The 12286-nt window shown below is 58.6% G+C and overlaps 1 protein-coding gene across 1 annotated transcript in view; it reads left to right on the forward strand.

The window, feature by feature from the left end:
* The window catches only part of MED14 (mediator complex subunit 14), a 69357-nt gene extending 67415 nt beyond the window's left edge, over nt 1-1942 (forward strand). The window contains exons 31-32 of the mRNA XM_078882639.1: nt 184-415; nt 1370-1942. Of these exons, the coding sequence (XP_078738765.1) occupies nt 184-415; nt 1370-1443 (306 nt within the window). The 3' untranslated portion in view covers nt 1444-1942. The remainder of the gene's footprint in view (nt 1-183; nt 416-1369) is intronic.
* Nucleotides 1943-12286: the final 10344 nt, after the last annotated feature.

A 12286-nucleotide genomic window follows, 5' to 3' on the forward strand; every position in this document is an offset into this window, starting at 1 on the left:
CTGTGGCTGTTGCTGCTGTTGCCGCTGTGGCTGCTGTTGCTGCTGTTGCTGCTGTGGCTGCTGTGGCTGTTGCTGCGGCTGTTGCTGCTGTTGCTGCTGCTGCTGTTGCTGCTGTGGCTGCTGTGGCTGTTGCTGCTGCTGTTGCTGCGGCTGTTGCTGCTGCTGTGGCTGCTGTGGCTGCAGCTGCAACTGACGCAGCGTGGCTCCGCTGTGACCGGTGGTGGTGGCGGTGGCGGAGGGGCCGGGGGTTGTTCGGCGGAGCCTGCCAGCGTGATCGTGCCGGTGGTGTTCGACATGGCCAGCGGCACCACGCAGCAGGCCGACATCCCGCGGCACCACACGGCGCCCGGCTCCGCATCCTTCCTCATCAGCAACTGCTTCCGGCACTTCGCCGACATGTATCCCCCGCGCCAGGGTAGGTGCATGCGCTGGGGGGGAGGGAGACACGGGGAGACACGGGGAGACACGGGGAGAGAGACGGGGAGACACGGGGAGAGAGACGGGGAGACACGGGAGGACACGGGGAGAGAGACGGGGAGACACGGGGAGAGACGTGGAGACACAGGGGGAGACACGGGGAGAGACACGGGGAGACACGGGAAGAGACGTGGAGACACGGGGAGAGACACGTGGAGACACGGGGGGAGACACGGGGGGAGACACTGGGAGAGAGACACGGGGAGAGACACGGGGAGACACGGGGAGAGACATGGAGACACGGGGGGAGACACGGAGAGACACGGGGGGGAGACACGGGGAGAGACACGGGGAGACACGGGGGGAGACACGGGGAGAGATGGGAAGACACGGAGAGACACGGAGAGACATGGGGGGAGACGTGGAGACACGGGGAGACACGGGGAGACACGGGGAGACACAAAGAGACGCGGGGAGAGAGACGGGGGGAGTCACGGGGAGAGACGGGGAGACACGGGGGAGACGGGGGGAGACGGGGAGACACGGGGGGAGACACGGGGAGAGATGGGAAGACACGGAGAGACACGGAGAGACATGGGGGGAGACGTGGAGACACGGGGAGACACGGGGAGACACGGGGAGACACGGGGAGACACGGGGAGACACAAAGAGACGCGGGGAGAGAGACGGGGGGAGTCACGGGGAGAGACGGGGAGACACGGGGGAGACGGGGGGAGACGAGGAGACACGGGGAGAGAGACGGGGAGACACGGGGAGACATGGGGAGTCACGGAGTCACTTGGGCAGGGAGATGCGTGGGAAGCCACGGGAGCCATGCCGGACAGGGGGACACAAGGGTGAGACGGACGAGGGCAACAACCCTTCGTCTGAATGTCTCCGTGTCACTGAGTGTGTCCCTCCCCGTGTTTCCCCGTGTCTCCCCGTGTCTCAGGAGAGTGCACCATCTTTGCGGCGGTGCGGGACCTCATGGTCAACTTGGTGCTGCCCTTCCCCAGCCGGCCCTGAGCTCACGCCGGGCAGCAGCAACAACAACAACAACCAGCAGCAACAACAACAACCAGCAGCAACAACAACAACAACCAGCAGCAGCAACAACAACAACAACCAGCAGCAGCAGCAGCAGCCATCCGAGCGGAGCCCTCCCATTGGTCAATATCGAGGCCCTCCTGAGGATGTCTGCCCCCCCTCTCCCCTCTTAGCTTCTCCCCCTTACCCCCCCCCAGCCCCTCCCTCTTCCCAGCCCCTCCCCCCCAGCCCCTCCCTCTTCCCAGCCCCTCCCCCTGCATCTGTTGGTTGGGTCAATGTGTGTAGTTTCACTTCCAGGGTCAGTGGTAAGGTGGGGTTTTGGGGGTTTATATTGAATGAGTTGACGGCGGAGAATGAGTTGACGGCGGAGAATGAGTTGACGGCGGAGAATGAGTTGACGGCGGAGAATGAGTTGACGGTGGTGGAGGAGTTGAGTTCCTGGTTCCGTGAGTCTCAATAAAGGTGTCGGCATTCTCCACTCAGAATCAGATTCTTTCTTTTTACTTGATGCTGGAGAAGTCCGATGAGCCGTGAAGTTCACAGATTGTCCACCAGGGGGCCAAGTGTCCCCCCCACCCACCCACCCACACCCAACCACCCTCCCTCACCCACCCTCCCCCACCCACCCACCCCGCCCACCCCCGCCTCGGCAAGTCCATACGAGCGGTCATCATCGCAGCAGACGAACTCATCTGCTCGCTTACCGAGCCGCCCGCCGACAGGTGGTTCCGCTCTGCGCGCCAAGCCGGTGCCGTGCTCCGTGCGAGGACGGTGCTCCTCGCCAAACGGAACGGCGACGCTGGAGACGCCGCTCCCCAAACTTCACAGGGCGACGTTATCCCCGGGTCGGCTCCCACGTCTCTTTAGTTCGATCCACCGGATTGCCGCCCATGTCCATCGTCGCGGCCTCCACGACAAGACATCCGCGACAAGACCTCCGCGACAAGACCTCCGCGACAAGACCTCCGCCTGGTTGACTCTCTGCCCCCGGAGCATGCTCGGACATTGCTGGGCACCCGCCGATTGTCCGCCCAGCGAAAATCTTTTAGTTCGGTGAGGGGCTGTGGTTCTTTTCTGTTCCCAGATGGGGAGAGAGACACGGGGAGAGAGATGGGGAGAGAGAGAGGGGGAGACACGGGGAGAGAGACGGGGAGAGAGACGGGGAGAGAGATGGAGAGAGAGAGAGGGGGAGACACGGGGAGAGAGACGGGAAAGAGATGGGGAGAGAGACGGGGAGACACGGGGAGAGACACGGGGAGAGAGATGGAGAGAGATGGAGAGAGAGGGGGAGACACGGGGAGAGAGAGAGGGGGAGAGACGGGGAGACACGGGGAGAGAGACGGGGAGAGAGATGGAGAGAGATGGAGAGAGAGGGGGAGACACGGGGAGAGTGACGGGGAGAGAGACACGGGGAGAGAGACGGGGGGAGACACGGGGAGAGAGACGGGGAGAGAGAGGGGGAGACACGGGGAGAGACACGGGGGGAGACACGGGGAGAGAGACGGAGACACGGGGGGAGAGATGGGGAGAGAGACGGGGGGAAAGACACGGGGAGACATGGGGAGAGACACGGGGGGAGAGACGGGGGGAGACACGGGGGGAGAGAGGTGGAGACACGGGGAGAGAGATGGGGAGACACGGGCGGAGACACGGGGAGAGAGACGGGCAGAGACACGGAGAGAGAGACACGGGGGGAGAGACACGGGGAGAGAGACACGGGGAGAGAGACGGGGGGGAGACACGGGAGCCATAGGGGACAGGGATACACGAGAGTGAGATGAGGGCAACCCTTCATCCGGCTCCTGAAAAAAGTTTTCTTCGAGTCGACGGTGACGCCCGTACATCTGTCGCCCTGGTCTCACACCGGAGTGCGATTTCACAGGTTTACAAGCGCGTCTGGCGTGGTGTAGCCACTTCCCCGCACGAACACCGGTGACCTCTACAAGGTCGCCGGTGACCTCTGCAAGATCACCGGTGACCTCTACAAGATCACTGATGACCTCTACAAGATCATCGGTGACCTCTACAAGATCACCGATGACCTCTACAAGATGACCGGTGACCTCTACAAGATTGCCGATGACCTCTACAAGATCGCTGGTGGTGGTGGTAGTGGTGGTGGTGGTGGTAGTGGTGGTGGTGTTCATCCCCTCGGTCGACTCAGCCTCAAATGAGTACCTGTTGCGGTGTGTAGTAAACATCTTAGCACTGGGGATACAAAGGCGGTGGGACGTGGGGTTTCGTTCGGGGGTCGCCGGTTTTCCTCCCGTCGTGGGTACCCCTCGGGGTACCCACACACAGCGAACCTCAGACGCACCCCCCACCCCCACGTCTCTCCACAGCCCCCCCCCCACCTCTCTTATTTCGGTGTGCGAGATGTCATCACGATTGGAGTGGGGGAGCGGTGGCGCTGCGGTTAGCGCTCCCTCGCGGCAACTACAAGAGACCCGAGTTCGATTCCTGCTCGCGGCTAACACCATCACCACCAAACACCGCTGACAGCGAGTTCCACTGTCACAATTTGTTTTTGTTCCTGGGTAGGAAGTGTTCTTTCCTAATTGCTTATGCCTCAAAAGTACAGAAAATGGCTGCTATTCCCCACAAACTTTGCTTTTGTGACCAGGACAGTGATATTTTGAAATTTACCTATTTTCCAGAACATTCCAGATAGATTCAGTGCTGAGTAAACTTGGAGTAACTTCTAGAACATTCTAGAACTTTCCAGTAATATAGATAGTAGTATAAATACAGGGGCCTTAATCCCACCAGTTCAGTTTAGTTCCAGCTGCCCAAGTGGATACACGTCTGCATTTTTCTGAGATGTCATCAAGAGGCTGCAAGCATCCGGCAGACGCATTTTGCGATGTCTGCGGCCAATGTATCAAGACGAGAGCGGAGAAGTGCTCCGTGGAAGCGTCTGCTAAGGTGTGCGAGGCCTACGAGGAATATGCCGGCATGACAAACCCTGGGAACCTCATTTCACGTGCGAGCAATGCAAAACAAAAACTCTGTAAGGTCAGATGGACAATTGTTGCTCGGAATTTTACGTTATAAAATTAATTACAAAAATGTAAAATTGTAAAAGTTTTTTATTTTAAAATGTTTTACGATTTTCAATGTCATATTCTTGGTTCTTTCGGTAAAGTCACGTAGAAGGGAAATAATAAAATATAAAACAATAAAATTCTCACGACGTTTTTTTTGCTGTGGATTTCACACCTGATGATGATGATTGCTTGTGTTGCAGTCGAAACGTCGTGAGAATTCTTATTGTTTTATATTTTTTTGTTATTTTATTATCTCCCTTCTACGTGACGACTTTACCGAAAGAAGCAAGAATATGAATCCCTGCAGTCCCGAAAGCTTTAAATCAAGATTTTCAATGTTATTGAAATAATATATCATTTCGATTTAAAGCTTTCGTGATTGCAGGGATTCATCTTCTTGGTTCTTTCGGTAAAGTCACGTAGAAGGAAAAACATAAAATAAATAAAACATAATAAAGTAATAAATAATAAAATATGAAAATAACACGTAATAAAATATTGATTTTATTATGTTTTATTTTTATTACTTTATTATTTTCCTTCTTCGTGACTTTACCGAAAGAACCAAGAAGAATAATATATCATACTTGAAAAATGTTGCGAGAATCTCTTACACATAAGCCACGGGTGAAATAAATGTATTTTTGTAGGATGGTACAGAGGGGAAAAGAGAGCCATGAATTTGGCGGGAACCCACTGACCACTCAAGCAACTGCTACTTGTGCATGGTGGACCCTTCCAAACGTCGGACTGGCAAGAATGCAGCTGCCGTCACGTGTCTGGACCTTCCTTCATCCATCGCCCCGGTGTCACACCGCCATGAGCTCCCCGTACCCACTCCCCCCCCGGGGAGAGAGAGAGCAGCCGTCTTGAGAAGAGACCGGCAAGTCGGAGAGCGAGGAAGACGTCGTAGACCAAGATGACAATTTCAGAGGTGGAGTTGAGCAGAGAAACCCAGACTACCCCAACCAAAAAGACCTCAACGACTTGATCAGAGATCTTGGTCTCACCAAGTCCAGTGCCGAGCTTTTGACGTCTCGGCTCAAGCAGTGGAACTTGTTGGATGAAAGTGTGCAAGTCGCAGATCGGAGGAAGCGTCACCAGCCTTGTTGCAGCTTGTTCACCCGTCAAGATGGGCTCTGCTTCTGCCACAATGTGACCAGTCTGTTCGAGGCAATCGGAATCGCCTGTAACCAGAATGAGTGGCGCCTCTTCATTGACAGCTCATCCAGGAGCCTCAAAGCCGTGCTGCTGCTCCATCATGGTGACAAGTGCCCGTCTCTTCCCCTGGCTCACTCGGTGCACCTCAAAGCGGATTACAGCAGCATCAAGACCTTGCTGGACGCCTTGAAGGATGATGAGTACGGCTGGGAGGTCGTCGGAGACTTCAAAATGGTGGCATTCCTGATGGGTCTCCAAGGCGGTTTTACCAAGTGTCCCTGATATCTTTGCTTTTGGGACAGCAGGGACACCAAGGCGCACTACCACAGGCGGGACTGGCCACAGCAGACCGAGTTCTCTGGGGAGGGAACAACGTCAAGTACCTTCAAGACTTCTTCCCTAAGCTGTCTGAGGCAAAGGTCAAAGCCGGTGTCTTCGTCGGACCACCGATAAAGGAGATCCTGGAGTGCGGTGAATTCCCCAAGGAGCTCACTAGTAAGGAGAAAGCGGCTTGGAGCAGCTTTGTCGCAGTGGTACGTGGCACCCTGGGCAATCACGAGGTCGACAACTACGTGGAGCTGGTTGAGACTGGTGAAGAACTACGGCACAATGGGCTGTATGATGTCCCTCAAAGTCCACATCCTTGATGCTCATCTTGATCAATTCAAGGAGAACGTGGGAGCGTACTCGGAGGAGCGCCGCTACCAAGGACAGTGTAACGAGAACATGATGGGAGACATTTGGGGGCTGATTCGTGAAAGTGATTTACAGTATAATCGTAAATCTCGAAAAACGACTCACTCCTAAATATTTTGTCGTCATTTTTGTATTACTTTAGTATAAATACATGCACATTTTGATTCATATGTTGGGTTTTGTGACTTTATGTGAACGAATATGCACACATTTGCCCGTTTTCTCATTGAAAATATGTACATTTCAAAACATCACTGTCCTGGTCAACAAAAGCAAAGTTCGTGGGGAATAATAGCCACTTTCTCTACTTTCTAGGCATAAGCAATTAGTAAATAACACTGACTACCCAGGTACAATACTTGTGTTACATAATGTTACCTGAAATCAGGCCGAAGCTTTCCCGCGGGTGAACTCTGCCTCACATGAGGCAGAGTTGGTGGACTGCCACTGGAGGAGGGGAGACAAAGGCGGCCGGGCGTGGTGGTTGCTGGCCACCCACCACCACCCCTTGTGTGCCAACAATGCCGGCAGCCTTCACAGCTGCTGCTGCTGCTCACAGGGTGAGGCGACACGCAGTGCCGGCCTTCATTGCTGCTGCTGCTCACAGGGCGAGGCGACACGCAGTGCCGGCCTTCACAGCTGCTGCTGCTCACAGCGGCGAGGCGACACGCGCTGGGGGCCTTCGTTGTTGTGGCCACGAGGGGGCGATCGGCTCCCTGAGCGCTCCCGTGGCGAAGCGAGGCCCGGGCGGGTGTTTGGAGCCAGTTCAAGGGTGAGGGGGTGGTGAGTGGGTGAGTGAATGAGGGGGTGAGTGAGTGAGATGGTGAGTGTTTGGGTGAGATGGTGAGTGAGGTGGTGAGTGAGGTGGTGAGTGAGGTGGTGAGTGAGGGGGTGAGTGAGATGGTGAATGGGTAAGTGAGATAGTGAGTGATTTAGGTGGTGAATGAGATGGTGAGGTGTTGAGTGAGGGGGTGAGTGAGTTATGTGGTGAGTTGGTGAGTGAGATGGTGAGTGAGGGGTGAGTGGATGAGTGAGATGGTGAGTGGGTGAAGTGGTTAGTGGGTGGGTGAGATGGTAATTGGGTGAGTGAGATGGTGAGAGATTGAGTGAGATGGTGAGTGAATGAGTGAGATTGTGAGTGGGTGAGTGATATGGTGAGTGGATGAGTGAGAGTGTGAGTGGGTGAGTGAGACGGTGAGTGGGTGAGATGGTAAGTGGGTGAGGGGGTGAGTGAGATGGTGAGTGGGTGAGATGGTGAGTGATTGAGTGAGATGGTGAGTGAGTGAGGGGGTGAGTGGGTGAGATGGTGAGTGAGTGAATGAGGGGGTGAGTGGGTGAGATGGTGTTTGAGTGAGATGGTGAGTGAGTGAATGAAGGGGTGAGTGATTGAGTGAGATGGTGAGTGAGTGAGATGGTGAGTGAGTGAGATGGTGAGTGAGTGAGATGGTGAGTGAGTGAATGAGGGGGTGAGTGATTGAGTGAGATGGTGAGTGAGTGAGATGGTGAGTGAGTGAATGAGGGGGTAAGTGATTGAGTGAGATGGGGAGTGAGTGAGGGAGGGGGTGAGTGAGTGAGATGGTGAGTGAGTGAGATGGTGAGTGAGTGAGATGGATCGTGAGTGAGTGAGGGGGTGAGTGAGTGAGTGAGGGGGTGAGTGAGTGAGGGGGTGAGTGAGATGGTGAGTGAGTGAGATGGTGAGTGAGTGAGGGGGTGAGTGAGTGAGATGGTGAGTGAATGAGTGAGTGAGATGGTGAGTGAGTGAGTGAGATGGTGAGTGAGTGAGACGGTGAGTGAGTGAGTGAGGGGGTGAGTGAGTGAGGGGGTGAGTGAGTGAGATGGTGAGTGAGGGGGTGAGTGAGAGCTCAGGAGATCGAGAGCTCCCTGGGGCATCTTGAATTCCATGCAGCAGTGGAAATACCACGGCGATGGTGATGACGCTGAGACACAGAGAGAGACACAGACAGAGACACAGAGAGACACAGACAGAGACACAGACAGAGACACAGAGAGACAGAGAGAGGCACAGAGACACAGACAGAGACACAGACAGAGACACAGACAGAGACAGAGAGACACAGAGACACAGACATAGACACAGAGAGAGACACAGAGACACAGACAGAGACACAGACAGAGACACAGAGAGAGACAGAGAGAGACACAGAGACACAGACAGAGACACAGAGACACAGACAGAGACACAGAGAGACACAGACAGAGACACAGACAGAGACACAGAGAGACAGAGAGAGACACAGAGACACAGACAGAGACACAGACAGAGACACAGACAGAGACAGAGAGACACAGAGACACAGACATAGACACAGAGAGAGACACAGAGACACAGACAGAGACACAGACAGAGACACAGACAGAGACACAGAGAGAGACAGAGAGAGACACAGAGACACAGACAGAGACACAGAGACACAGACAGAGACACAGACAGAGACACAGACAGAGACACAGAGAGAGACAGACAGAGACAGAGAGAGACACAGAGACACAGACAGAGACACAGACACAGAGACACAGACAGAGACACAGACAGAGACACAGAGAGAGACAGAGACACAGAGAGAGGCACAGACAGAGACACAGACAGAGACACAGACAGAGACACAGAGAGAGACAGAGACACAGACAGAGACACAGACAGAGACACAGAGAGAGACAGAGACACAGACAGAGACACAGAGAGAGACAGAGACACAGACAGAGACAGAGACACAGACAGAGACACAGAGAGAGGGACACGCGCAGGCTACGGACATCGTCACCCCAATCACGTCGATCTCAACCCAGCAGTGGGTAGACCACGGCGATGGTGGTGAACTGGTGGTGATGATGGTGGTGATGGTGGTGGTGAGACTGGTGGTGATGATGGTGGTGAACTGGTGGTGAACTGGTGGTGATGATGGTGGTGATGATGGTGGTGAACTGGTGGTGATGATGGTGATGATGGTGGTGAACTGGTGGTGGTGAACTGGTGGTGATGATGGTGAGCTGGTGGTGAACTGGTGGTGATGATGGTGAGCTGGTGGTGAACTGGTGGTGGTGAACTGGTGGTGATGATGGTGGTGAACTGGTGGTGATGATGGTGGTGAACTGGTGGTGGTGAACTGGTGGTGATGATGGTGGTGATGATGGTGGTGAACTGGTGGTGATGATGGTGGTGAACTGGTGGTGGTGAACTGGTGGTGATGATGGTGGTGAACTGGTGGTGGTGAACTGGTGGTGATGATGGTGGTGAACTGGTGGTGATGATGGTGGTGATGATGATGGTGGTGAACTGGTGGTGATGATGGTGGTGATGATGGTGGTGAACTGGTGGTGATGATGGTGGTGAACTGGTGGTGATGATGGTGGTGGTGATGATGGTGCGTCGTGAACATCTGGGAGGGAGAGCGGTGGCGCAGCGGTTAGCGCGTTCCTGCGCAACGGACCCGCCAGGAGACCCGATCCGAGTTCGATTCCCGGTCACGAGCACCGCCCTCTAGGTCGACTCAGCCTCAACACGAGCGCACCTGCCGTGAGCTGTGTGCGTACTCAGCCTTGGGGAGACAAAGGCGGCCGTGGCAGACGGTGACTGGCCAATCACAGGCGCTGTTGTTGCTGCTCGCCACTTCTCACGGCACTTGCCCCGGCAGTCCGTGTGAGGCTACACGGGGATGGGGGCGCCTTTGTCTTTGTGTTACAGTGCAGCAGCGGGGCGACTACACTGTACACCCCACGTGGGGAGCCCATTTTGGATTTCAGTCCAAGCGGACCTAGTGGTGGCCCAGCAGCAAGTTCGTGTTGCCGCGGGAGGGAGGTGGGGGCGGGGTGTGGGGGAGGGGCTGACTGGGGGGGGAGTGGGGGGGGTGACTGGGGGGGGAGTGGGGGGGTGACGGGGGGGGGCTGACTGGGGGGAGTGGGGGGGAGTGACTGGGGGGGGAGTGGGGGGAGTGGGGGGTGGAGGGGGGGAGGGGCTGACTGGGGGGGAGTGGGGGGGGTGACTGGGGGGGGGGGAGTGGGGGGTGTGACTGGGGGGGGGGGGAGTGGGGGGGGTGACTGGGGGGGGGGAGTGGGGGGGTGACGGGGGGGGGGCTGACTGGGGGGAGTGGGGGGAGTGACTGGGGGGGGAGTGGGGGGAGTGGGGGGTGGAGGGGGGGGAGGGGCTGACTGGGGGGGAGTGGGGGGGGTGACTGGGGGGGGGGGAGTGGGGGGTGTGACTGGGGGGGGGGGAGTGGGGGGGGGTGACTGGGGGGGGGGAGTGGGGGGGGTGACTGGGGGGGGGAGTGGGGGGGGTGACTGGGGGGGGGGGAGTGGGGGGGGGTGACTGGGGGGGGGGGGGGAGTGGGGGGGGTGACTGGGGGGGGGGAGTGGGGTGGGTGACTGGGGGGGGGGGAGTGGGGGGTGTGACTGGGGGGGGGGGAGTGGGGGGGTGACTGGGGGGGGGGGAGTGGGGGGGTGACTGGGGGGGGGGGGTGGGGGGTGACTGGGGGGGGGGAGTGGGGGGAGTGGGGGGGGTGACTGGGGGGGGTGACTGGGGGGGGCTGACTGGGGGTGACTGGGGGGAGCTGACTGGGGGTGACTGGGGGGGGGGTGACTGGGGGGGAGGGGCTGACTGGGGAGGGAGGGGCTAACTGGGGGGGAGTGGAGGGGGGCTTATTGGGGGAGTGGGGGGGTGACGGGGGGGGCTGACTGGGGGGGAGTGGAGGGGGTGAGTGGGGGGGGGTGGAGGGGGCAGACTGGGCGGGTGGAGGGGGGGGCTGGTGGGCGGTTCTGGAGCTGCGTGACGTCACCGCGCCTAAAACTTCCGTGCGTGACGTCAGCGCGCTGTCTCCCGCGCGCCCGGGGGGAGGGGGCGGGGTAGTGGGGGGAGGGGGCGGGGTAGTGGGGGGAGGGGGCGGGGTAGTGGGGGGAGGGGTAGTGGGGGGAGGGGGCGGGGTAGTGGGGGGAGGGGGCGGGGTAGTGGGGGGAGGGGGCGGGGTAGTGGGGGGAGGGGGCGGGGTAGTGGGGGGAGGGGGCGGGGTAGTGGGGGGAGGGGGCGGGGTAGTGGGGGGAGGGGGCGGGGTAGTGGGGGGAGGGGAGAGCGCGTGCGCGAGGCGGGAGAGAGCGAGGGGAGAGCGAGGAAGGAGAGTGAGTGGGGGGAGAGAGGGAGAGAGAGAGAGCGGGGCGAGGGAGACGAGGAGAGGGAGACGAGGAGAGGGAGAGGTGGTGGGGGAAGAGATTAGAGAGACGAGCAGCAGCAGCAGCAGGGTCGAGAGAGAGAGACGTGGGGAGAGCGACACACACAGTGCGAGACGAGGGGACACCGGGAGACACAGAGAGAGAGAGAGCGAGGGGAGAGAGACACACACAGAGACACACACAGAGAGAGAGACACGAGAGGGGAGAGACTCACAGGGAGAGGGGAGAGGGCTGCGCGTGTTCGCTCGCGACAACAAGGAGGAGGAGGGGGGGGCCCGGGGCAGTCGCCGGTGTCTCCAGAGGGGGTCACTCAGCGGGGTCCGCGGGAACTCGGGGCACCTCGAGAGGGGGTCTCAGGGGGTCTCAGGGGGTCTCAGGGGGTCTCAGGGAGTCGGGTGGGGGCTGAGGGGGGTCTCAGGGGGGCTGAGGGGGGGGGCTTGAGGGGCAGGGTCCCGGAGTTTGTGGGACTCGGGGTTTTGGATCCCCGTGGGAGACCCCTGAGGGCGTCCGAATCGAGGGGACCCAGAAGGGAGGGGGGGGCCCAGAGGAGACCCCACGGGGGGGGGGCGAGTGGGGGGTGAGGGGGGGCACGAGGGGGTGAGGGGGGGGGCGAGTGGGTGAGGGGGGGGGGCACGAGGGGGGTTGGCGGTGGGGGACCCCCTCATGACGCGGGACCCCCTCGGCTGCCGGGGCCATGTTCAGCTTCGGGGTTCAACCCCCTCGGCTCCAGCGGCGGCGGC

Source organism: Lampetra fluviatilis, chromosome 66, assembly GCF_964198595.1.
Source record: "Lampetra fluviatilis chromosome 66, kcLamFluv1.1, whole genome shotgun sequence".
NCBI classification, from domain to species: Eukaryota; Metazoa; Chordata; class Hyperoartia; order Petromyzontiformes; family Petromyzontidae; genus Lampetra; species Lampetra fluviatilis.